Source organism: Aulonocara stuartgranti (genome assembly GCF_965226115.1).
Source record: "Aulonocara stuartgranti genome assembly, chromosome: 5".
Lineage (NCBI taxonomy): Eukaryota > Metazoa > Chordata > Actinopteri > Cichliformes > Cichlidae > Aulonocara > Aulonocara stuartgranti.
This window is the reverse complement of record NC_138943.1, coordinates 15940584-15965254: the sequence shown is the minus strand read 5'-3', so window position 1 is coordinate 15965254 and position 24671 is coordinate 15940584. Positions and strand designations below refer to the sequence as shown.

Here is a 24671-nt window from a genome sequence, read left to right as displayed (position 1 = left end):
TGGGCAAAAGGCATGGATTCTTATACTAATTGAGAAACAAAGCAAAACATAACAACACAATCAAATATCAAATACTGTATCATGTAAGTGAAGGGCAACTTCAGAAGAATGTCAGCTTGTTTCAGCAACAGGAGTATTGCTCATTTTATTCATTCACAAGCATTGTAGCAACTTGTTAGCTCAGCTAAAGGTTGCCAAATACACACAATTAAAAAAAATACACATGTATACACATACAATTCAAATATACATAGTCGTACAGAATATGGACTCTGCCATAAACTCTGAGTTTTACTAGCTACGAGTTACAACACAATAACAACTAAAACATCACTCCACACAGAATGCTCTACATCTAGTTTTCAGTGTTTTAAATGAAGTGTCAAAGAGGACGGAACACAATTATCAATACAGCGGCTAAAGACTCTAAACGGAGGCGCAAATAAAACAGCTAAAACATTTCAATGAACTTAGTAAGCATATGTAATCAAGTTGTTCCTCTTGAAACATATTCGTACATGACTGCAACAAATATTAAGGCACTTTAACTTAAAACATATGCTTTCTTATGCCTTAAAATTCTAAGTTGTCAAAAGTTGCCCGGTAGTAGTCATGGTGTCAAATTGAATCCACTGTATTTTATAAAATATTTGAATACCACTCATATTGTACAAGTTTGAAATCTTTAAGACGGCTGAAAAATAATTATTTGGACTTTTAGTTTTATATTCAATTACTTGTGAGATGGTGTGTTGCTGTCTATTTTGGAGAGACTTTTAAATACAACTCTATATATTTATTTTGAAATAAACCTTAGTATCGTTAAATTACCAACTCATAATTTTAGGCCACAAGATATAAACTCAGGATTTTAAGTTCTGAAGCTAAAGTAGCAATTTGCCAAAACAAAGACAAATATATCTATATACAGTGGCAGGTTGAATAAAGTTGAGTTAATTTCACTAAACTACGCTGTGAGTTTTTTATAGTTCTCAAGGAAAACAAACACAACAGAAGACCTACTTTGCAACAAAACAAGGGAGAGTGGCGAACACTATTGAAAAGACTAGTCATTACATAATGCAAAAGGATGAAAGTGAGTTGTTGTGGATTAATTCTGCAAACTGGGGGTAAACTTAGACGGCAAAGACACAATATCATGATGCCAGATTTATTGGCTGTACTGCACATGGGATTGTTGCTCCTCCTTACGTGTTTGACTGAGGCCTAGTCTCCTTTTCTCTGTGGCAACATTTGAGGAACATCACCATTGCACCTTGCCTGCTCTTCCTGTCTGGCTGCACTGAGCAGGGAGAGTGCAGTCTGTGTTTCCGGAGCCTTTTCGCTGCAACCACCTTTCATGTTGGCGGCAACGCCGTCGCTGCCACCTGCTGGAGGAGCAGGAGCACCGCTTGGTGCGTTGGGGTCAGCTGGAGCCCCCGTGGCCCCAGAATCGCCCTGCTCAGATGCTCGAAGTCTCTTCATGAGAGTAGTCACTCTAACAGCTTTCTGTGAGTAACGAAAATGTAGTTCATATAAGATGATTACATACAAGGAAATACATTAGTCCATCTTTTCACTTGTGCTCATCATTGGCAACTTCACTAGCCACTTCATTAGGCACAACTGTTCAACTACTCATTAATGCAAAAATCAATCACATGACAGTATCTTCATGTATTTAGACATGTAGGCAATATCCTTTTGTGCATTGTGCTCTACCTACATACAAGATGTATTCTAATATCTGTAGGTACTTTATATATATTTATATTGTGTGTATTTATAATACAATATAAGATATAATATATAATCATGTAATATAAATCATATAAAACATATAATCTATATTGTATTCTATTTGTTGAACCCTTTTTTTGGACCATGACACCAAAAAATATCCCTAATTTGTGTACAAACTTTGGAATAAATGCCATTCTGATTCTGATCCACTGAGCAATACTGGGAACCAGTAACTCAAGTCTTGAATGCACATCAAAACTTGAACGACATGGGCTACAGAGCAGCTGAAGACCACACCATGTGCCACGCCGCTCAGCTAAAAACAGGAAACCGAGGATACATTTTTCACAAGGCTTATCAACATTGGACAATAGAAGATTAGGAAAAAGTGGCCTGTTTGATTGTAGGTTCATAATTTTGTGTAAACAACATTAAAGCATTCTTCCTTGTGTAAACAATTCAGGTTGCCGTTGGTGGTTTAACAGTCTGCGGTCATTTTCTTGGCACTTTGGGCCCCTTGGTACCAACTGAGCATTATTTAAATGCTACAACCAACAGTTTGAAAGCAAGCAGGTACCATCAAAGTGTGTCTATTCTAAGAAACAGAGTCAAATAAGAGTCATTTTATGGATAAAGAAATATGTTTTAGACAATTTATACAACTAGATATAGCCTGCTAGTTGGATCCTGGGCCACAACTGAATATAACGTATGTATGTAATACACTAAACATTACATTAATTATGTAATTACATTACAGCATTAATTTAATGATGTATACTTCATATGAAGGACTACCTTCCACTTGGCTTTGGCAAAGTTCTTTTCAATTTGTGCACAAACGCCATCCTTGATGTTCTTATCTGAGGCAGCATTGCCAGAAATCCTGAAAATAAGTAACAAAAGAGAGATTTTCCTCCAGTGCCAATCTATTCATCAACTTCATAATTTAACTTGTATTCATGGTACTGTTTACATTTGATTTTGGTTCTTTACCATTCATGGGCTATGGCTTCTTGTGCCGTCAATCGCTGATCTTGGTCCACTTCCATTAAAGATGCCACTAAGCTTTTGGCTGTAAAAAATACAAATAAAATAAACAAACAAACAAGAAATAATATAAAAAAATATTTATACCTTGGACACATCATTTGCAATCTGCCTATTGCAGACACACATACATGCAACCTTGTTTCCAAAAAAGATAAGGAGTTGTGTGAATTCATATGGTTTACATATCACTTGAGTGCAGATGACCTGAACATCTCAACTCAGGATGTGTTTTAGAGAGACCAGCCGGATGTAGCAGTTTGAGACAGCTGTAGTAAACTAGTCTGATTCGAGTCATGTGATTGCTACTGACTCTTTTAGTACAGAGTCACACTGCTGGATTCTGTTCATTGTCTAACATCTTTATGGCAGTATGTTCAAAAATATTTAGACAGTGCTGAGTTTTGAGGTTTGCATATACAGTGGGGCAAAAAAGTATTTATTCAGCCACCGATTGTGCAAGTTCCCCCACCTAAAATGATGACAGAGGTCAGTAATTTGCACCAGAGGTACACTTCAACTGTGAGAGTCAGAATGTGAAAAAAAAAATCCATGAATCCACATGGTAGGATTTGTAAAGAATTTATTCGTAAATCAGGGTGGAAAATAAGTGTTTGGTCAATAACAAAAATACAACTCAATACTTTGTAACATAACCTTTGTTGGCAATAACAGAGGTCAAACGTTTACTATAGGTCTTTACCAGGTTTGCACACACAGTAGCTGGTATTTTGGCCCATTCCTCCATGCAGATCTTCTCGAGAGCAGTGATGTTTTGGGGCTGTCGCCGAGCAACACGGACTTTCAACTCCCGCCACAGATTTTCTATGGGGTTGAGGTCTGGAGACTGGCTAGGCTACTCCAGGACTTTCAAATGCTTCTTACGGAGCCACTCCTTTGTTGCCCGGGCGGTGTGTTTTGGATCATTGTCATGTTGGAAGACCCAGCCTCGTTTCATCTTCAAAGTTCTCACTGATGGAAGGAGGTTTTGGATCAAAATCTCACGATACATGGCCCCATTCATTCTGTCCTTAACACGGATCAGTCGTCCTGTCCCCTTGGCACAAAAACAGCCCCATAGCATGATGTTTCCACCCCCATGCTTCACAGTAGGTATGGTGTTCTTGGGATGCAACTCAGTATTCTTCTTCCTCCAAACACGACGAGTTGAGTTTATACCAAAAAGTTCTACTTTGGTTTCATCTGACCACATGACATTCTCCCAATCCTCTGCTGTATCATCCATGTGCTCTCTGGCAAACTTCAGACGGGCCTGGACATGCACTGGCTTCAGCAGCGGAACACGTCTGGCACTGCGGGATTTGATTCCCTGCCGTTGTAGTGTGTTACTGATGGTGACCTTTGTTACTTTGGTCCCAGCTCTCTGCAGGTCATTCACCAGGTCCCCCCGTGTGGTTCTGGGATCTTTGCTCACCGTTCTCATGATCATTTTGACCCCACGGGATGAGATCTTGCGTGGAGCCCCAGATCGAGGGAGATTATCAGTGGTCTTGTATGTCTTCCATTTTCTGATGATTGCTCCCACAGTTGATTTTTTCACACCAAGCTACTTGCCTATTGTAGATTCACTCTTCCCAGTCTGGTGCAGGTCTACAATACTTTTCCTGGTGTCCTTCGAAAGCTCTTTGGTCTTGGCCATGGCGGCGTTTGGAGTCTGACTGTTTGAGGCTGTGGACAGGTGTCTTTTATACAGATGATGGGTTCAAACAGGTGCCATTCATACAGGTAATGAGTGGGGGACAGAAAAGCTTCTTACAGAAGACGTTACAGGTCTGTGAGAGCCAGAGATTTTCCTTGTTTGAGGTGACCAAATACTTATTTTCCACCCTGATTTACGAATAAATTCTTTACAAATCCTATCATGTGAATTCATGGATTTTTTTTTCACATTCTGTCTCTCACAGTTGAAGTGTACCTCTGGTGCAAATTACTGACCTCTGTCATCATTTTAAGTGGGGGAACTTGCACAATCGGTGGCTGACTAAATACTTTTTTGCCCCACTGTATATGCCTGCTGCTGTCTGAGGCTGAGGTAAATAATGGTCCTGATCCCTAAGTGAGAACATACAGGATTTTTTGTTTGGTTTTTTGTTTGCATTCTGTTTTTTTTTCCTACACAGCATCTCAACTTTTTTTAAAAAATTTTATAAACAAGGTTGTACAGTCAAATACATTGAGTGTCTCTTACCAGAGTCTGAAATATCATCCCAGTATGGGGAATCAAATTCATAATCCCCTGACAAAATCTTTAGGAAAAGATTCTTATCACGATTATCAGAGTCATCTTCTTCAGCATCATCATAAAAAGGAGGGTTCCCAGACAAACTAATGAGGTAGAAAAATGAGGATAAAAGAATAAGACTTTCTTCCACAAAACTCTAACTTAAGAAAACAAAACAAAACTTGTAATACAAGATACTCTAAGCACATTATGAGCCACTTACAGTATATACATGATCACACCTATGGCCCAGCAGTCCACAGGTCTTCCATATCTCTGTCTCGCCACCACTTCAGGGGCTAGCAGCAAAAACAGGTTTTAAGTATTTTGGCAGGTTTGCACTTTATAGTTAAAAACTAAAGCAGTACAAGATGAATTTTATTGATCTGAACTGATTTTACTCACCAAGATATTCAGGAGTCCCACATGGATCTTTAATGAGTCCATTTTCCAGTTTTGCCAACTGGAAGTCGCTGATAACAATTTTGGAGTGCTTCAAGCGATTAAAGTAGACCAAGTTCTCCAGCTGGTTAAGGAAATGAAAGTTTGTTTGTATCATAGAAAGCATATGATCTTAATGAATGCAACCTTATTACAAGGTGGTCCCTGCATACAGTAATTTATTTGGCCAGTGATGACATGCTGTTGTTTTTCACTAGGTGTCAGCAGTGCAGTACCTTAAGGTTTCTGTGGACGATTTTCAGAGAGTGCAGGTAAGCTACAGCTTCCAACACCTGCCTCATAACATTGCTGGTGTCCCTCTCTGAGTAGTAGCCTTGATCTAAGATCCAGTCAAAGACCTCTCTGCCTGTAGCACTGGCAAAAAAGGACACCTAGATTTAGTACGTCACTTTTTGATAATACTCTAAAACATTTCACAGATTCAATAAATCGTTTCTTTTGTGAGAGTTGAAGAGGTACAGTGAGCAACAAATGCCCCAAAACTACTCACAGCTCCAGGAAAATAAAGTACTCTTTCTTTGTTTCGAAGGCGTCAACCAGCTGAAGGATGTTGTGATGTTTTACCCTTTGAAGGGAACAGGAGAAAGATGCAGTGACGTAGGTGAGGTTACATGAGAAATAACTGAGTCAGAAAGGATAACAAAATCTCAGTGGTACTCTGTAAAACAAGAGCATAAAACAAGGTAAAGCTGTGTAACTGCAACAGGCAGTTTTTTCCATTACGTCAAAAACTGCCAGCATGGCATCACCACGGTCTAGCTCATCAGAGGGTGAATTTTTAGAACACCAACTAAAACAGTGCAGGCCTTAGTCAAGCAATGACAAATCACCACAATAATATGTCAGTTCTGGGTTCATAAATAATCAACATCTAATGAATTCCTTATTAAACTGATTTGGGACCAAGTATGCTGATTGTTATTATAATTTCTTGTCAGTTGCTGGTATGTTGACCTTTATTATGTATTATTTTTCATGCAAATGTGACAATTGAGTCCTTAGACATCACAATAGGCCCACTGAATGTTACGTGTCATAGAATCTCAGGCTTTTAAAAATAACGTTTTACAGGATAAGAATGGTGGGAGACCCAATGAAAAAATCCTGACCAAAAATGTTTTTAGTTCTAATTTTGTCAGGTCCAATACCCATTTGTCACTAATGAAGACCTCATCTTAAAGCACAGCTAACACACTACTTTTATTTTATTTTTTTAAAGTGATGAGCAGTAGTTTTGTTTTTTTACTCATCAGTAAACACTAGATTTAAGCTGCACCTCTTGTGCTCTAATAAACATTTACGAAAGCAGTCCATGTGGGATAAACCCATGTTTATGGTAATGCCATGCCATCTACTGCAATAGTTATGCTCACTGATCTCTCTTTTTCTTCTTCTTCTTCTTCTTTTTCTTTTCTTTTTTTTTTTTAGCAGATTTTCAATATGTTAAAAAGGCATAAGTCATAATTTGGCTGCAAAATAAATATATATTAAAAGGATAAATTAAGGAGTTTACTTCTCAGCTTGGTAGATGGTAAGTAAATTTTGAACATCACCGGACTTATCCTTTAAGCAAAAACAAATATGTATGAAACTTGCAATCTGACTTTACTTGACTTTACTCTGTTTGTCACTTTTGCAATATACCAAACTTGAATATTTTGGCTTTTTCACCACAATGCCCCCTTTTTGGTATTTTTGGCTGAACTCAGAGATAAATGGTCATTTCACATCAGCTTTGCTTCACTGCCAGGTGGCTTCCACACCCCTAAAGCTCTGAAATGAGCAGCGCCATACTTTACTTACATCTTCAAGATCTTAATCTCATTCTTGGCAGCTTTCCTGACTTTCCTTCCATCCTTTTTGTGGAACTTTTTGCATGTGTACATCTTTAAGGTGTTCCGGTCCTTCGCCCGGAATATCTCACAAAACTCCTCTCTGTGTCAATATGGAAAAAAAGCAAACATATATCATATTATGAGTCAAATTCCTCAGAAGTCTGTACTAGAGATGGCATGATACCACTTTTTTATGTCCGATACAGATACCGATATCATAAATTTGGATATCTGCCGATACTGATATGAATCCGATACAGTGTATTTTTTTAATGAATAAAACTGTTTGTGGGCCAAAAACAAACAAGAGAGACGGACTCGCGACAGAAAAGCTGATCAGCTGATCATTGATCAGTTTCATGATTGAAGTAGCAACAGGAGAGGGAGGGGAGAGAAGAGGCAGTCGCTCCAAATATCGGTTGTTAAGCTTAACGTGGGAATGCTTTACAAACATTCAGAGATGAACTTACACACTTGCTTTACTTCTCTCTGGGATAACTTTCTTGGAGATGAAATGCCGGTTTGGCAGCACGTAGCGAGGCTCCAAATGCTCAATCAGACCGCCGACAGGTCTCGCACACCACAGCCGCTCTATCACGTGAGGCATACTGCTCCGACGTGCTAAGGTTCTGAGCTGAGTTATGCCATTTCGCAAATTTTGTGAGGTGCTTTTGTGATATTTAATGGATCAGATTACATTTTTTATTTCTCTCCGATATCCGATCCAGTAATTTACGTCAGTATCGGAGCGATACCGATACGCGATATCGGATCGGTCCATCCCTACTATGTACACACTTGTCAGCATTCAGATAGGGAAAAATTTACTCACGATTTAACAATTTGTCCGAGGTCATACTTGTCGGTCACCTCTGAGGGACTGTTGTAATCCTTCTTCTCCCCGAGTGTCAAACAGCCAAATGGCATGGCAGCTCGTGCCCTAGCCGGGGAATATCTTGCCAACACAACCTGCCAACGATGGGTAATAAGTGAAGAGATAACATATGAGTATAGCTTTGTTTTGAAAGATAACGGCATAGTACATAGTATTTGCTAAATACTGTAAACAACATTATTGCACACGAGTTTTAAAAGCTGTGCTAAAAATTACTTGAGAACGAAATAAACTGTTTCATTAATGACACTAAAAGAAATAGGGGGAATGGTTTCTCAGCGATGCGTTTAGCATTAAATGAGTAAATGCAGTAAATCAGTGCACACATTTGCAGGAAGCAAAACTCTCTTTCTCTGGAATCTTTTTGGTTGTACATCTGAGACTAGGCAGGCATAATTGAGCTTGTGGGAGCAAATTATTTCAAATTACCACAAGAGAAACACAACATAAAAATTTAAAATTTCAGTAATCTTCTTCGGGGAACTCAGTGAGACCGGCAAGCGTGCTTCTTTCCATCCTGCAGTGAGTCAGCCCTGTACTGCAGGAGCAGCAGCTTTCATTTGTCTGTTTTCTGCAGTAAAGAATATTCAGGTGGATCTGACCTTGTGCAACAGCTGACATTTTTTCTGCTTTTGTATATGCTAAACTGCTTAAAATTTGGAAAAGCTGTTGCCCTGTTGGCTTTGAAATAACAAGAGAAAACACCACAATATTAACATATAAACCCGTACATGTTCACTGTCAACCAGTAGGAAGAATTCAATTATAAGAATTAAGAAAATATACGAGAAAATCTATTAGAGAATAATATTATTGTCCAAGTACTGTACTACAACAAAATAAGTGGTAGTTTATGATCACAAAACTAATGAATAACATGCAGTGTAAGCCACATGGCTTCCCAAAAAGAAGTTCAGTGCCTTCGTTCGAATACGTAACTGTGTGTCAGACAAATATTATAATGCTGGAAAATGTGAAATCACATAGGATAATTTATTAAATGCTTATCTTTTTTGGTCAATCTTCCCAAGGACACCAACAGAGTAATGTAAAACAATTTAGACTCTAATAATATAGTCTGTGATTTATACAGCGATTTTATGGTTTGAGTCAAAACACTGACAGGTTCCAACAATGTGTATTAGTTCTCCATGTTCCGTGAACAACAGCTTCCACACACATCATGTATGTGATCCATCCATCCATGCATGGGTGGCGATTGACTGATTGGAGCCCATCAGAGATGTTACAGGACGAAAGAGTGAAAAGCTGAAATCCTGGGTACAGCCTGGACAGGTTGCCAGTGTATTTTCATGCAGGTTTTATTTAACTCAGTTCTGCAGAAATCCCAGGTTCTGAACCACCAATTAATTTTCTATAACACAAATCTCAATATGTTGTAAGATAAACAACATAAATATGAGAATTTTCAGTATATGTGAAAAAACTTTTACTAAATATGTCAATCATACATCATAAATAACCTACAGCTTTCATAAATACAAAACACTTTGAGTGCACTGGTCTCTCTAATGACCAAAATAACAGAGCTTACAAATACATAACAACATAAATCCTTAACTGTAGGATAAATGACTGCATGCAGGATGACATTTCCAACTGTATGCCACAAAAAGCCCAATAAATTAAATTCACCCACATGAATTCCTCTAACAGGTTTCTATGCCAATTTCACAGCCTGGCTACATAACCCCGCTGCTTTTTTTTCATCATGAAAATTGGAGCACTTTTATGGACACAGAGTGATCTAACACTGGATCATTTGCTATAACGTGTTCTCAGAGCAACGGCATTTTGTGTCTCGCCTTTGCTTTGAATTAGTTATCTACTTTGCTTAGAGACTTTCTGTCTTGTGAGATCAGTGCAAGCAGCTGGTGGTCAAAGTGTTTACCAGCTGGGCTTCTGGTTTCAATTCTAGGTTAGAACTCAAACTTTGCTTTGAAATTACACATAACTTTAAATTCTGATAACCTGAGCTGATGCGGCTGAACAAGTCCACAACTGCCAGCTAAAATTACTGATGACATAGGATCTGTGTGTGGATAACAGACTATTTTTTTGGCAGGCCTTACAATGGAAGTAGCAGCCAGTGCAGAAGAGTGGGAGTACAAAAATTCTGACTGAGGTGTTGAGTGATAGCCTCAGTCAAGACCAGAGATAAAGATTTCTCCCGGCTGCTGCATCCAGTAATATCTGTAGTACAGCAAGGTGTAACATATTTTAAGAAGATGTTCTTTCAGTGCACTTTTTAACAATGTATTGCTTAAGAGTAATTGTGAATCAAGATAGCACCCTCGAGTCGAAGACACTGGGATGGTATAGGTGACCAAATGTTCTCAAGGAGACTCTCCAAAGACATCTATGGGAGATAGTGACGCTGCAGTATCTGAACGCCTTATCTTTTCTAGCGATATTCCAAATTTTAGCTTCTTTTTAAGCAATCTAAGAAATGACACAAGTCAGGTTAATATGTCACCATAAGGCTATTTAGTGGTTTAGTGGAAAGACACAGTTTCCAACTTCTTTATCGCTTGGATTTTGTGTTTGCAAAGTGCTCTTTCAGTAAACAAATTGATAACAATTCTAAAATGCAGCATCCTTTATTAGACTTCAGCAGATGACCTTTATTGCATTTTTTACACATCTTCTATCTCTACCTGTATGTACTGTAAAATCTTTGACGCATGAGGTTCATATCATTAGTACTAGGGTAAGCAATGCAGTAGGTAGTTACAGTACAACTATTATTAATTTAAGAGCTATGTAATTGTGTGTGAATAGGAATGCGGACACATTATGCAAGTTACCAGCATTTCTAAGTCACTGTTACTTATGTGGTAAAAAGTAATCCACCCACTCTTTGACTACAAACAGGCCACTTTTATTTTGAGCACGCTAAAGTGAAGGTGGGGGTCAACTTGGAGTAGCCAAAGGGATCAAGTCTCTTCTTTTCAGCCATTACTTTTTTGTTATTTAAGTCCATCCCAGACTTTACTCAAGGTTGTGTTTTTTCTTCAGTGTGCACAAGCAGGAGATGTTTCCTGGGGGGTGAGTGAAAGACCGAGAGTGCTGCAAACTAAAAGCACGCGATCCATCTCCTCCTGCAGAGCTCTAGCCTAAACAATTCCATACTTCAGTTTACCATTTGCCTGGTGAAAATGCAGAACACAACAGCGTGGCTCTCCTCTGTCCTAAAGGGGCGAGCTTTCACTTCTAGAGTATGGGAGCGTTTGAAAGATATGCCCAAGCTAAATCACATCCTCTGCATCAATCTGACAAGAATAATACCCAGACTCACCATTAGCATTTTCTCTCACTCAGATTGATACAACTCTGTTGTCTGGGTATCAGAATAATTTCTTTTCATTATACATACACCAGTCCTGTAAGGCTCATTTAGACCAACGGAAGAAAACATACTACGTACGTGAGGACACAAACGCACACATTTTGCTTTCATTGTTTGTGTTTATTCAACCAGAATTCATGATCTTATTTACCCTCACTTATAAAAGGGCTTGAACAAAAACTAGGCCGCAAGCATATTTAGTAAGGTCTGACCAGAGTTTTAAGAAACACGCATGTTATCTCATGGCCTCTGTTTCTCACCACACAGACAATAGCTACCGCAGAAAGACAGACAATATCATGAATGCCAAGCAGAATTAGAAGGTAAGGCGGATGTCAGACCAGTTAATACAATTATCAGACCTCACAATGAATCACAGATCCCTACACCTGTTCTCATAAGCTTGAGTCACAGGACGGCTCAGCAAACAATAAACAGAAATATGGCAAGTTGGGCAGAATTTTGTGTGCACATGTTTTTCCCCTTTCAAAGCAATCTTTGAGATAAGAAGCAGTTCTTCAGCAGAAGACAGAAAAAAAAAGATAGAAGACACTTGACTATTGCTGAGTCAGGGGTCTTTTATCTATGCTTTTTGAAAGAGCTGAATGAAGTGCTCTTCAGTAATGGGGATGTAAATTATGTCTCAAATTAAGTCGCTGAGTTCAACTTAAAAAAAGAAAAATATAACTAGCGACACCCTTGGTGAATAATGACAAAGGCAGAACGGTGTGATTAGAAAACAAATTAATAAAAAAAAAAGATGTCACTGTCCAGCTGCTGATTGGTAGCATACAGTAGTAGCTCAGGTTATTTTGTTTTCAGTAATAACAACTTTAATATACAGCCTACAAAGCTGACAGTCGTGATGCGTGGGGTTTGAATAGACATCTTTTTTTTTACAGAGGTTTTGCAACATTAAAAACCAAACACAAAAAACTCCCATTTCTATGCTGAAATGGGATTTAAACAAAAGTGAACAAAAAGGTCAAAAATGTATAAAGAAAAAGAAAAAATGATCCCCCTGAACTTGAATGTGATGTATAATATCTGACAAGAAACCAAGAAGCAATTTGTGTTTAGGTCTCTGTCCTTTTCATTGACTTTGTTGTTGTTATTCACTAGCTGGAGTTGCATTTGTTTTACTGATAGTGACAGTGGGATGAAATGTATGTATGTTACAAAAATGAAACTGTGAGTACACTGAGCCATAGAGCTGCAGTCGCATAATGCTCCCACTGACCCTTTATTAAGGAAAATAAATTACATACATCTGGAACACATTACCAACTGGACATGGTCCTGCCACAAAGGGTACTAAAATATAAGCCTTTGTCTGTAAATATCATCCTAGGGCACATCTCAGCTGCCTACCACCGGTCTAATTTTGAAGAATAAGATTAATGAGGATGGATGGCACTTTTTCACATTGCGTTCCAGCAGTTGCACAACACTGCCTAACCTTAGGGGACTATTATGATTCAAAATAAAATCTTTGAGGGATGAGGCATGTCTGCGTTTTTGTTCTGCTCATGCTGATGTGAGTTTGAGAAGAAAAAAAAGCCTGGAAATTTGCATTATGCATTATATTCTAGCAGTTAAAAATGACAGCAATGTATCAGAATTTTAAAATAATCAGTGTTTTTAAGCAGTCTCACCTAGGCTGCAGTGCCTGAATGGCATGAACGTGTTAAGTTTAAATATGGCTAAAAATAATAACCATCATCTGCATTCAGTAAGTAAAAAAAAGTATGACTGTGGAGCTGGGTGGAAAAGATTTGGATATTTTATTTTATGTGTTAAAATACTGAGTTCAACACAATGCCAGAAGTTTATAAATTTTAATTTTAAAAACATCCTAAATAAAAATTAGATTTCATGAATTTACTGATTTCAGCTTGCAATTGTCTTTTTTTTTTTGTAATTTAATGAATTGGCATCATGAATATGTACATGAAGTAATTTCATGTGTTTTTATGCTTCACTCATTTTGCTTTATTAAATAAACTATTATCTAATAAACCCTAAAATACTAAGACATTATATGTTCAATGTTCCTGCAGTGACATTGTATTTATAATCCATCTTATAACTGCATGTTGTTTCACTGTAATAAAGCTTTGTCTCTTTTGGTCTTCTAAGCAGCATAATTGATATGCTGAGTCATGTTGAACAACTGTGATGGAAACTGGATGATGCGTACCGATTTTCCCCAAAGCAGACGTTCATTTTACGGATACTATTTACTGTCGTTGCCTTGTTTACTTGTTTTATGTTCTAGTAGACCACTAGTACGCATACTTCACAATGTAATGGGTGTGTTTGTGTAGGAGGTAACAACTGACAACCTCTGAAGGCAGTTTGGAAGAACATAAACCTTTTTTTGGGGGGGTCTGGAGAACATTTTTTTTCTTTTACTGTGCTTTTGTTGTTAGGTTTGCCCGTGACATTTTACAGACATGACTACAAGCGTCCTTATTTATTCCTTATTTATTTATATATTCATTTTTAAATAAATGTTTCTTGCTGCTATTTTGGAATTGGATTGTTTGTCAAAGCCATGTGAGACAGTGGCAGCAGGCCAGAGCTGTGGATTTGGCCACAGCTGAGGCTCTTCAAAGGAAACTGCTTGGTGACAGGGGGCAGATGGCAGTGATAATATCTGAGCCAAATTTTATAGCTTGTAATGCTTCATTTATGATAAAAATGTCCCTCTTGCTAGCTGTGAATGCAAAGCACACATTTACATTTTTCATTTTCCGACACATTAAGGCAGAAATGAACACAGGCGAAAGAAAAGTGTTTGTTTTGTCCCAACCCACCCAACCCCACCCCTCCTCGAACGGCAGGTCCAGTGAGGTGGAGAAAATTGTTGAGTATGAATCAGTCCTTTTTTGTGCTTGCTTGTGCAATGCACTGACTCGTACCATTCAACTCTTTTCTGAAGCATCACTGGCTCATCTTACCACTTTCTTCTGATGTTGTTTTGTTGCCATGGTTTCCAAGAGCTACAGTATGCATTGTGGCACCGTCTGTACAGAACAGCTCTCTGTGCTCTCACTGGCATTACTCCCCAAAACCACTGCCACTTCATGTGACCGAAACTCTATTAAAAGAGTTTACAGAACGAAACTTCAAAAATATTAACCGAGGTAATTAATCGAGAAAGATACTGAAGCTTGTTCACCACAATACTCTGACACTATACCAGAGCGGTGTATGACCCAGTTATCAGACAGCTACTTTAACCTACTGGAATGCACCACTGCATAGAAATATTAAATTCAGTGTATAGCTTGCTACATGAACTGAAAACCACAGCTCTCTTCAGGTAAGCCCTTTCCACACTCTTCTCAGTGATGAATCTTTTACTGTTTCTTGGAAAGAAGAACCACCAAAGCAGAGTGTGGTGTGTCTACATCTCTGTTTGTAAATATATGTAAATACTGGATATTCATACATGCACATTCTAATATGCATTTCCAAATTCTGCATTTAAACACAGCATCTCTTATCACTGTATCATTGTATCAAGTCTCTTGTTTTCTGCACCAGGTTTTCCAAACTTCTGTGCGCTAATTACAAATTCCCACTCCTTTAATGCTGTGTAATTGATCCAAATCCGTAATGACTAAAATGACACGTCACTGCAATCCTTTCAAGAGCCACTACAGGTATACAAGGGCACCCTTATGGCTTTCTTTTTTAAAAATGGTTTATTCTAGGAGACAGTCACTTGGACTGTTGTGCTTCTTCTGGGAAAGTGTTCAAAACGTCAAAGCACTCTCCCTCCTTCTGGGGTGTAAGAAGTGGTGGCCAAAGTAAGTGGGGATTGTAAGCTCGCTGGCTGTGAAAAGATGACAAATAATGACAAGGAGGCATGGACACCGCGAGACTGTTAAAATGTGAACTGAAGAAGTACTGCAGTCTGAGTGCAGGGAGAAGACGCCTTATGTAAATCTGGAGCGCAGTTTGAGCAAGTCTATGAACTACCGCTTCAAAATTTTAGATTTTGAATTAAGTTATGATAATGAAGAGTATATGCAAACTTGCCATCGGCAGCAAAACCGATTTCACCGTTATTAGTCTTCCTATAGGAATACACTGACAGCCCAGTAGCTCATGCAGGTTTAACAGTTTATGCATAGCTCAAAAAATGCGCTTAGCACAGGTTCGTCCGATGTCACCGATCCTGCTGTTTTCTGAAATCACGTGAGAATGTCTGCTATTCCTACCAAAATGTTTAATTCCTCCAAAAGTTTTCAAAACATCTCGGCTGTGTTGTGTTTTGGTATCAAAGACGGTCATTCGCGTTACTGAATAAATAAACCTCGGAGAACATCCCTCAACAATTTCACTTATCGTTTTTGTTTTCAGTGTTTTGCAGTCTTATGACACTAATCCAAATTACGCAAACTGTACTCACTTACCTTCAACGAAGTCAACTGGTACTCGGTAATCCAAGTCTTTGCGTAATATTCGAGTATTTGACTGCGGCTTCACTTTTCTTTGGATGCATCCACTGATGTCCCAGCGTGCTATCACAGAGATATAAGATACTCGAGCGTTTCCAACAAGTCAGCGTATTCACGGGAGTATTACGTGAACGTTTGATGGTAACCGCGGACTATGATGCAGAAAGGAGGGGAAGCGTGTGTGCGCGCGAGTGCGACCCACTGTGTAGCAGTGTTTGGAGCACTATATACGTGCACCACTGCATCAATTATGTTTTGAAAGCAAAGTATATTTAGGGAGATGTCTCAAAATGGGGCTTGGAGGAACAGGAAAAAAAAAGCTTCTTTTTTAATAGAACGAAAATCTCGTTGCTACTTCCACGAGGAAGACTGGAAGTAATTCCATTTTAAATGGCCATTTCCTTTCATTAGATTTCTTTCATCCCTGAAGAAAGAAGGGTGCAGCCTACCTTTAGGGTGAACTTTCAGTACACCTTGTGGTTAACCAAATAACAGCATATTTAGTCATGAAATTAGAGTTGCAGGAAGATACATAGATAAAGTACCATCATCAAAGATCAAGTAATCCTGCAAGATGTTTGACTGGAAAACATCTCAAACACAAGCAGCACAATTCCATCATGTATCAACGAGACTAGGGCAGTACCTTCAACTTCACAAAAACTGCAAGCTGTCTATGATATATTTTCCAATATATTTTCCAGAGTATAGCCTATACTCATGTTAAAAACCACCTGCTATGTTAAGCAACTGACTAGGAGGCAACATGCTTTCTCCTTTATTTCTCCACAGAGCGCATTCATATCCATTTTTACCAACTTATTAAAGTGTATTGATTTCTGATGCCTTTTAATTTGCTGTGATGAACTGGATTGAAGGTTTATGTCCATGCAGCTCGATTGTCAGATCAAACCGAAAGCCAGGGAGTACAAGAATGCCAGTCCAAAGTATCTTTGGGAAACAACTGGCAGTAAAGTGAGTAACACAAGATTAGTTTAGTACATTAACTGTATCCCTTATCCAGAGCTGCTACACAACATAAAAATTAACCTGTGCAAGAAAAAAAAAGGATCACCAAGCACAGTTTTGTTTTTCATCTCTTGAGCTGATACTGGTACAGGGCTCACTCAAGCCTCTGAAGAGGTGATTACATGAGGTAGAAATAACATTAACAACACACTTCTGGAGCAGGTGCTATCCTCAACCTCTTCACAGACCGTGTGGGTGCTGTGTGTCATGGTGAAATTGCTGAAAATGCGCAGGTTTGAAAATAAACATCTATTACGTGGTTCTTTCCGCTCATATTTTTAATGCATATAAAGTTTAGTTAGTTTAGACAACAGAAATCTGTCATTTTTAGAGCTCGCTGAGTGCAGTGAAAACAGATATCACCATAAGTAACTTTGCAATTATGTACAGGTATGCAGAGGATCTGCAGGGATTTTAGATTGTAGGCAGACTCTGTAGCACTGCCTTATATAACAGGAGTGTCTCTCCTTTCCGAAAATGAGTAATGCCGCTAAAAGGCCATTGGGATAACTGGAAAGAGTGTGGTGGAGCATCTTTAACCTGCTCCCCACCTACCCACAAAACCACCTACTCTCTCTTTTCTGACTCCCTGTAATATATGGCTCTCCAGAATTCTGGTTGTCTTAGGAGTACAAGTTGTGCTGTATCACAAATCTGAATCCTGAAATTTTATATACTGTTGTCAAAATTTATAAACTACTATAGGTTTAAAATCCTCTCTCCAGCCATCCATTAAATTTTAAAGTGGAAAATCAAGCATTTAAAGCCAAAAGAGCTCAGAAATACAACTCCCACTAAAAGTGCTGCAAAAGAAGCACCTTTTCTAATGAAAATTAACAAGACTGCATGGAGTTTTCATCAAAAGTGAGGCCTCTGTATTTCCTGAAAACCAATATTATTAGATAAAAGATATTTGGAGAGTGTCCAGGGTGCTTGAGACACTGTCTAGAACAGTCATAAAGAATCTAGTGTGACAGCCTTGAGACGTGATACTTCCCTGTGCTTTGAGTGGTCAGCAAGTCCAAAAAAGTGTTATATAAATCTAATTCATTGTCAAAGGAGCTGAAGGACAGCAGGTCATTTTAGATATGTATAATGAAGGATTGCAACATGTGTAGAATATGTATTTACTCCACACCCGTGTTTACATTTGAATATTTGTATGTCCACATGCTCGATACAACTGCAAGATTGGCTCTGACATCAATGTTGTCCGTGTGCTGTCACCATAGTAACAGCCTCTTAGGGACAAGGATTTTGCAGTGTGGTGCCATTTGATAGAAGAAACTGTAGTGCAAGTCATTTTGCACTAACAAATCTCACAACAGGTATCTTTAAAACAACCATGAGCATCATTTCCAGATCTAAGAGACTCTGGGGTTGGTTGTAATTTAATTCTTGCTGCTGAATTTAAATTAAAATCCAATGATTTTAGCGCCTCGAAAGTTTAGACAAGCATTTTTCACATTTATTGAGTCTCGTCGGCCTGAAGACCCTCGTATCTCTGAGCTTTGGTTCACTGTGCACACTTCACTCTTATTTTACTCTTATTTAATGTTGGATATTTATTAGTTACATGTCTAATTCATTGCGTCACGATGAGAAACTTGCACAGACAGCCATTTCAAAGTGAATCACATTAATGTGGATTTCGACCTTCAGCAGTCATTGCAAATTTGGTTAACGGCAACAGACTGTATCATTTTTATGAATGCGGAATTCAGAATTAATAACTACCCATTGTTAAAGCTATTTTGCCTTGTGCATTTGAAAGAATGTTAAATATGTTTTATCTAATAAAGAGAAACACTCTCTACTTAGTTCTTTCCTGAACAAAACATGCACTATATCCCCCTAATGTGATTTATATCATTCATAATTAACCACAGGCTTTTTAGTCGGTCATACAGTAAAACCATACGCAAAAGTGGAATCTGCGTCATTAAGCTCGCAGGCACTACCTCACTGTGCTTCTCAGAAACTACTCAATGCTCTGCTCATCCTTATGTTACCATGGCTGCATGCAGTTAATCCAGCATTTGTAAGTCTGTGAATGGACTCAAATGGCTCCCTGCTTAACAGGTCCAAGATGTTTGTCTTTTTGTCTGTGTCTGAAATCAGTTCCTTCAGTGAAGGATTTCAAATACAGAGTGGGTTTTGTTAATACCACACCAGACATGACAAGAATTTATCCCAGTACATTATGTTACACCTTCTAGATCTTGAGAAAAGACAGAAAAAAGTTATTCCAGCAGATCAAACAATGTTGTTAAATCAGCACAATTTCTTCACTGTTTTATTGAAAAGAAAAAAAATGTATTTATTTATTTTTTCACTTCTTTGCAGAAAAGGCTTTGCTCTTAAATCCTTTTCTGACCAAAATATTTTTTTTCTTCACAATGCTGTACTCATGTTTGTAAAAAGATGAGTCAACTTATATTTTAACTTAGTTGCCATAGAAACCAAAACCAATAGTCATGGGGTCTGTGATGAAAACCTTTGAAGGACTGAAGGCATGCTTCTCAAGCATCAGTGGAGACCTTGACAGCTATTACAGCAGTCTCTTAAGACATAAAGAAAGACTTCATGTGAACACATTCCCATTTATTCAATGTAACATATAAACACTGCGGCAAAATGCAAATAGTAGTCCAGCGGGAAGGTTAATGCAGAAGACCAATGTTAAAATTAAAATAATAATGTGGAGTAAGGCAGAAAGGGTTCTAAATGAGAAGACCTTTAAATAATTTAAAAAGGACATCTTTAACTCGATTACATTACAATAATATGTTTAGTCTTGGTGCATTACACAGAATTACTCTTGTAATGATTAGAGCATACAACATGATAGTGTATGTATTCACTGTCATTTATCCATTCATACAAAATGCAGTGTTTTACATTTAAAAGTAAAACCACAAGTAAATGTTAGTTTTTAATGTTGTTTTAGGTGCTTAACACTGCCACCTCACAGAAAGAAGGCCCTGAGTTCGTATCCAAGTCAGGGTCTTTCTCTGTAATGTTTGCATGTTCTTCCTGTGCTTGTGTGGGTTCTTTCCAGGTACTCTGGCTTCCTCCGACAGTCCAAAGACATGAATGTTAACCACAGGTGTGAATGGTTATCTACCTCTATGTTAATCCAGGGTGTGCATCGCCTATTGCCCTACAACAGCTGGGGTAGGCTCCAGCCCCAACTATGATTTGTATAAGCTGAAGAAAATGGATGGACGTAAAATAATATTCAAGCTAGTCAACAAATCCAAGTTACAATAATGTTTCAATTAATACTCTAGTATCATGCATTTATTCTCCATTTATTATACTGGAGCTTTGACCTGTTCAAGTAAGAATCAGCAGCAATGTATCCCTCCCTGTGTTGTGTCCTTAGCGTTCTGATAAAACTGAATCTCAGTGAGCAAATTCAACTGGACCTCTCCATGATGTTTTAGTAATTGCGATCATTTGTGAGTTTGTTGTTTGTGTTTGTTGTTTTGACATTTAGGTAAATTGACCCTCAAGAGTAATCAGCCATAAACAGTTGGAGAAGTCATTTGAAATTTGATTGGTTTTTGCCTCCTTACAGGAAAGCAGACTCAGTGTCACAGATGATACCCTCACACTTCAAGCAGAACATTTGGTGCTCTTTGAGGTTACCATAGCTACCCAACACAGTGAGACTGGATGTCCATGATGTTGGTCAGCTGATAACTAGTGATGCATGCATGTATTCTGTGTCAAAGCAAACAGCCCATAATAATCTACCGCATCATGTGTCGAAGTGAGCTAAGCGGGAAAAATATCAGGTCATGTAACATGCTCCTAAATTTTAGTAAAGAGAGGGAAATTTGGGGGAGCAAACTTTAGTTTGGTGCACTACATTGTTTGGCACTGTTTGTGGAACAAAGCAACAACAATGAACAAATTAGCGAATTTTAAAGGTTTCATATCCTAATAAGTACTGAAGTCTCTGTGCTTGTGTTGAAAGGCAATTTATCTCTGAGTTCTCTTGCGCTAATTCACAGTTTATGAGGCTTGCCTTTGGGTCTTCACCAGCAGTTAACCACTTTCATAAACAGTGGGACTCTTTCCTAATTGCTGCAGGCTATGGTGGATGCAGAAATATTACACTTGATACACTGTTATAGTTTAAAAAAAAAAGGGGGGGGGGGGGGGGGTGAGCAGATTAAGTCTACAAAAAAAAGATATTGGATGTGTCTTTTATGAAACTTCAGTGTCGATGATTAATATTACAGATTCTACTTCTGCAACCCACAAAAGAATGTTACACCTATAAAGAGAAACATATAATCTGTCTACATTTCAGTTGAATGAGCTGACCTTTAATCAAATAAATATGTTCCTTGCAGGTACTGGGTGGTACCAAGAGAGAGATATAGGTCACTACAACATCCGCATAATGAAGATGATATATATATATATATATATATATATATATATATATATATATATATATATATATATATATATATATATATATATTCAGAGTATTCCCAGTGATGTATTCACTTTGGGAAATGCAGTATAATAATCCTTCTAATTAATCATGGGATGGAAAATAACCGTTAGTTACTCAATACTTGAATGGGTGTTATTCTCTCACATATGTATATTTGTGTTCCAGTCTGATTTTATTTATTCCCTCGACAAAACAGTCATACGTGAAAATTATGAATAGATTATAAAACATGCATAAAGCCGTTTGCTAATTTTCAACCATATCTCTCTGCCTTCCTACACACCTCTGGTATCAAATGATGGTTGTCATGGCAACAGGCTCACAAGCAACAACAGGGCTTTTGGAAGACAAATACATATCAGCATAACAGAAAATCTCTCTTATCCACATTTTCTGTCTACAAACCTGTCTGAACTCTGGTAACGAATGCTAACATGGTTCACGTGGTTCATTTTTCCCCTGTCATGAACAAATTTCCATGTAAACTCTGTAAACGTGGGCAAATTGGTGGGTTTTGGCCACTGAAAATACGTGACATTTAAAGAACGCATGGAAAGTGTCTTATTGGTGTTCAGTACAGCAGGACAGGCGTATGTAATGAATGTAATGAGGAAAGCTGGCGCCTTTCTGTTTGAAGTTTATGATCAGTGTGAACTCCTTGGACTGCTCTGGTGTTTCCTTTGGGTATAAGGAGAAATTTGAGTATTTCATACTTGAAAAACAAATATAACTCAAATAATATAATTTTAATATTGAAATATAAGTAGAATTTAAATGAGCCTTTAAGATTTTTATGCTTGATAGCAGTTATGACATAGTTCTTAATTGTTATTGTTGTCGACTTGATCATAAGCTTAGCACAAGAAAGTCTGTTTAAAACATCTACTATATTGGACAAGGTATACAGCACATATAACAATGGTTTTGTCCATTCATTCCAAATTCTTTCAAGGCATTTAAATATATCACATACTGTAAAATTGCTTCCAAAACTGGGACATGGTGTGAAATTTAAAAGTTGACACATTCTCAGCAAATGTTAAGTGTGACTTTTACAGGCTGACGGAGCCAAAACTATTGCTACATTGTTCCTGGGCAGGAAACTAGCAAAGCAGGAAATTCTTCCAACACTTGTTAACAGCCTTGAAGGTAGGGGACTGGTCAGCCAGGTTATCAGCCAATCCCAGACTTTTTCAATGAAACATTTTTGCTAGTTTATACATACTTTATATTTTGTTTATGCAACTAAGACAGCAAATATTATAGCCGAATAGATAAATATGACCATTTAGAATATTTGCTATTGAGATAAGACACTCACATATACTTTAATTAAAATGAAAAACTGATCAAATCAAATGCCTATTAATATATGTATATTGATATTTCTGCATTGTATATATGCATTATTTATGTAAATACGCGTATTAACCAATTAATAATTAAATTAAATTAAATTAAAATCTAAATTTTGCTACCCCATCTTTCCTGTCCAACCATGGTCCAAATATTTACAGGTTTATGTAAACAATTCAGGCTGCTCCATAACAGAGTGAAAAAGAAGCTGTGTAACAATTCTGTATACATATACAAAGCATACAGTAGACCAGGTGTGAGCAATTAAGATTCCTGGGGGCCATGTGAGAAACTGGGACTGTTGTGGAGGATTGCACCAATAAGCTAAACACAGTTCTGCTCAATATTAATTTGATCTCTTTATGAACTGTTACTGGTAAGAGTGGATGTTGCAATTAAGCCCTAATTGTGGCCCGCTGGGAAAAATCAATTGCTCTGCCCTGCAGATGAACAAAGATGTATACAAGAGTAAGTACTGAGACTACATGTAAGAAGTTCCCTTTAGTGTTGGATACACTATAGGGGCTAACTTAGCTTCTTATTTCTTCTTATTTATAAACACAAAGAAAGCCTCAGATTGATCTATGTTTGTAAGAAATTTGGTTAAGGTCCATCATGTATTAGGTTTGCCCTAATAACTGGGGAGGTTGGTTTGATGGAGTTTATACTCTCTGTTGTACAACCTTGATGAACAACAGTAATGACTCAGTGTTCTTCTTGCAATAGACCCTTTTAATAACAGCCAATCTGGACTGAAAAAGTAGTTAATAACACCACAGGTGTTACTAATTAAACTAATTATGACACCGTAAAGAGAACAAAAGACACATTGCATTAATGTAATTAGGAACAACTTTGTCTAACTGTCATGTAATGTCACAATGATTGAAGTGTTAAGAGTTTATTTCAGCTCAATCTGGATGTTTAAGGTTTGTCTTATGGGTTGTATTACTGTCTGATTGTTCCATATTTAAGTTTAAATAGAAAGGAAAGCCATTAGCATGCCATGAGTTCAGGATTTTATTCTGTCACCTGAAAACACCATGGGCCAAAGATGTATCCATAAATAACCAAACTCAGTGTGGAGAAGCATAGCATAGCACAGAACAGCACAGTGCCAAGTAGGTCACATCATTCAGAATAAGAATGCTGAATAAGAACTTGTTTTTATTGTAATTATGAGCAACTAATGTACATTATTAAATCATTGTACTAAGGTAATGGCGCGTTTCCTTCACTCTATGTTATTATATTTTTAATAGGACATTAAAGGACAACATTGTGTTTTTCCCTTTGTTGGTGCATCAACGGTTAGCCTGTTCAATAATAATAAAGTCAGTAATAAGATATAATGCATGCACAAAGCACATATCCAGCATGAAAGAAGTGCATGCCCATGAATACCTATAAATCACACACAGGTTTGCAAGGTGAATCACATTAATCGCGTTTTAAACCCATTAAATGATGGTAAACTTGATGGTAAAATAAAAACAAACATAATTTATTTTATTGACAGTATTTTATCACACATTCACATTAAAGAAAGTATTTATCAGCTAAAAGGAATTCTCCATTATTTTAGTTATATAATAACATATTTGGCATATACATAAAAAATACCTTCTAGCTGTCACTATGGAAGCTAATTCTAACCAGGAATTCACAGTAGGCACAACTTTGTGAGCCTATCCACTGAAATAGAAGGAGGATAAAAGGAGTCAGGGACAATGAATCTGT

General features: G+C 37.7%; 1 protein-coding gene across 4 annotated transcripts; it reads right to left on the bottom strand.

The window, feature by feature from the left end:
- Positions 1-136: 136 nt before the first annotated feature.
- LOC309706735 (caM kinase-like vesicle-associated protein) lies at positions 137-16281 on the bottom strand. 4 transcript variants are annotated; one of them, XM_082533513.1, is made up of 11 exons: positions 16021-16281; positions 8165-8301; positions 7301-7432; positions 5988-6062; positions 5713-5851; positions 5441-5561; positions 5259-5334; positions 5003-5139; positions 2740-2818; positions 2542-2629; positions 137-1509 (listed from the first exon to the last, which is right to left on the bottom strand). In XM_082533513.1, exons 2-11 carry the CDS (start codon positions 8257-8259, stop codon positions 1228-1230), a joined length of 1224 nt encoding a protein of 407 aa, XP_082389639.1. In that variant the 5' UTR covers positions 8260-8301; positions 16021-16281; the 3' UTR covers positions 137-1227. The 4 variants fall into 4 exon arrangements, with proteins under 4 accessions (XP_082389639.1, XP_082389638.1, XP_082389640.1 ...); XM_082533512.1 differs by having other exon boundaries at positions 16025-16281; XM_082533514.1 differs by lacking the exon at positions 8165-8301 and having other exon boundaries at positions 16025-16281.
- Between the last annotated feature and the right edge of the window lie 8390 nt (positions 16282-24671).

What these genes read in the sequence shown, in the direction of transcription:
- LOC309706735 (XM_082533511.1), bottom strand. Translation starts at nt 7,939, where the DNA reads ATGCCTCACGTGATAGAGCGGCTGTGGTGTGCGAGACCTGTCGGCGGT. An exon ending in TGGGACTCCTGAATATCTTG is followed by an intron (nt 5,335 to 5,440) that starts GTGAGTAAAATC and finishes TTTTGCTGCTAG; the next exon opens with CCCCTGAAGTGGTGGCGAGA. An exon ending in GGTGTGATCATGTATATACT is followed by an intron (nt 5,140 to 5,258) that starts GTAAGTGGCTCA and finishes CTACCTCATTAG; the next exon opens with TTTGTCTGGGAACCCTCCTT.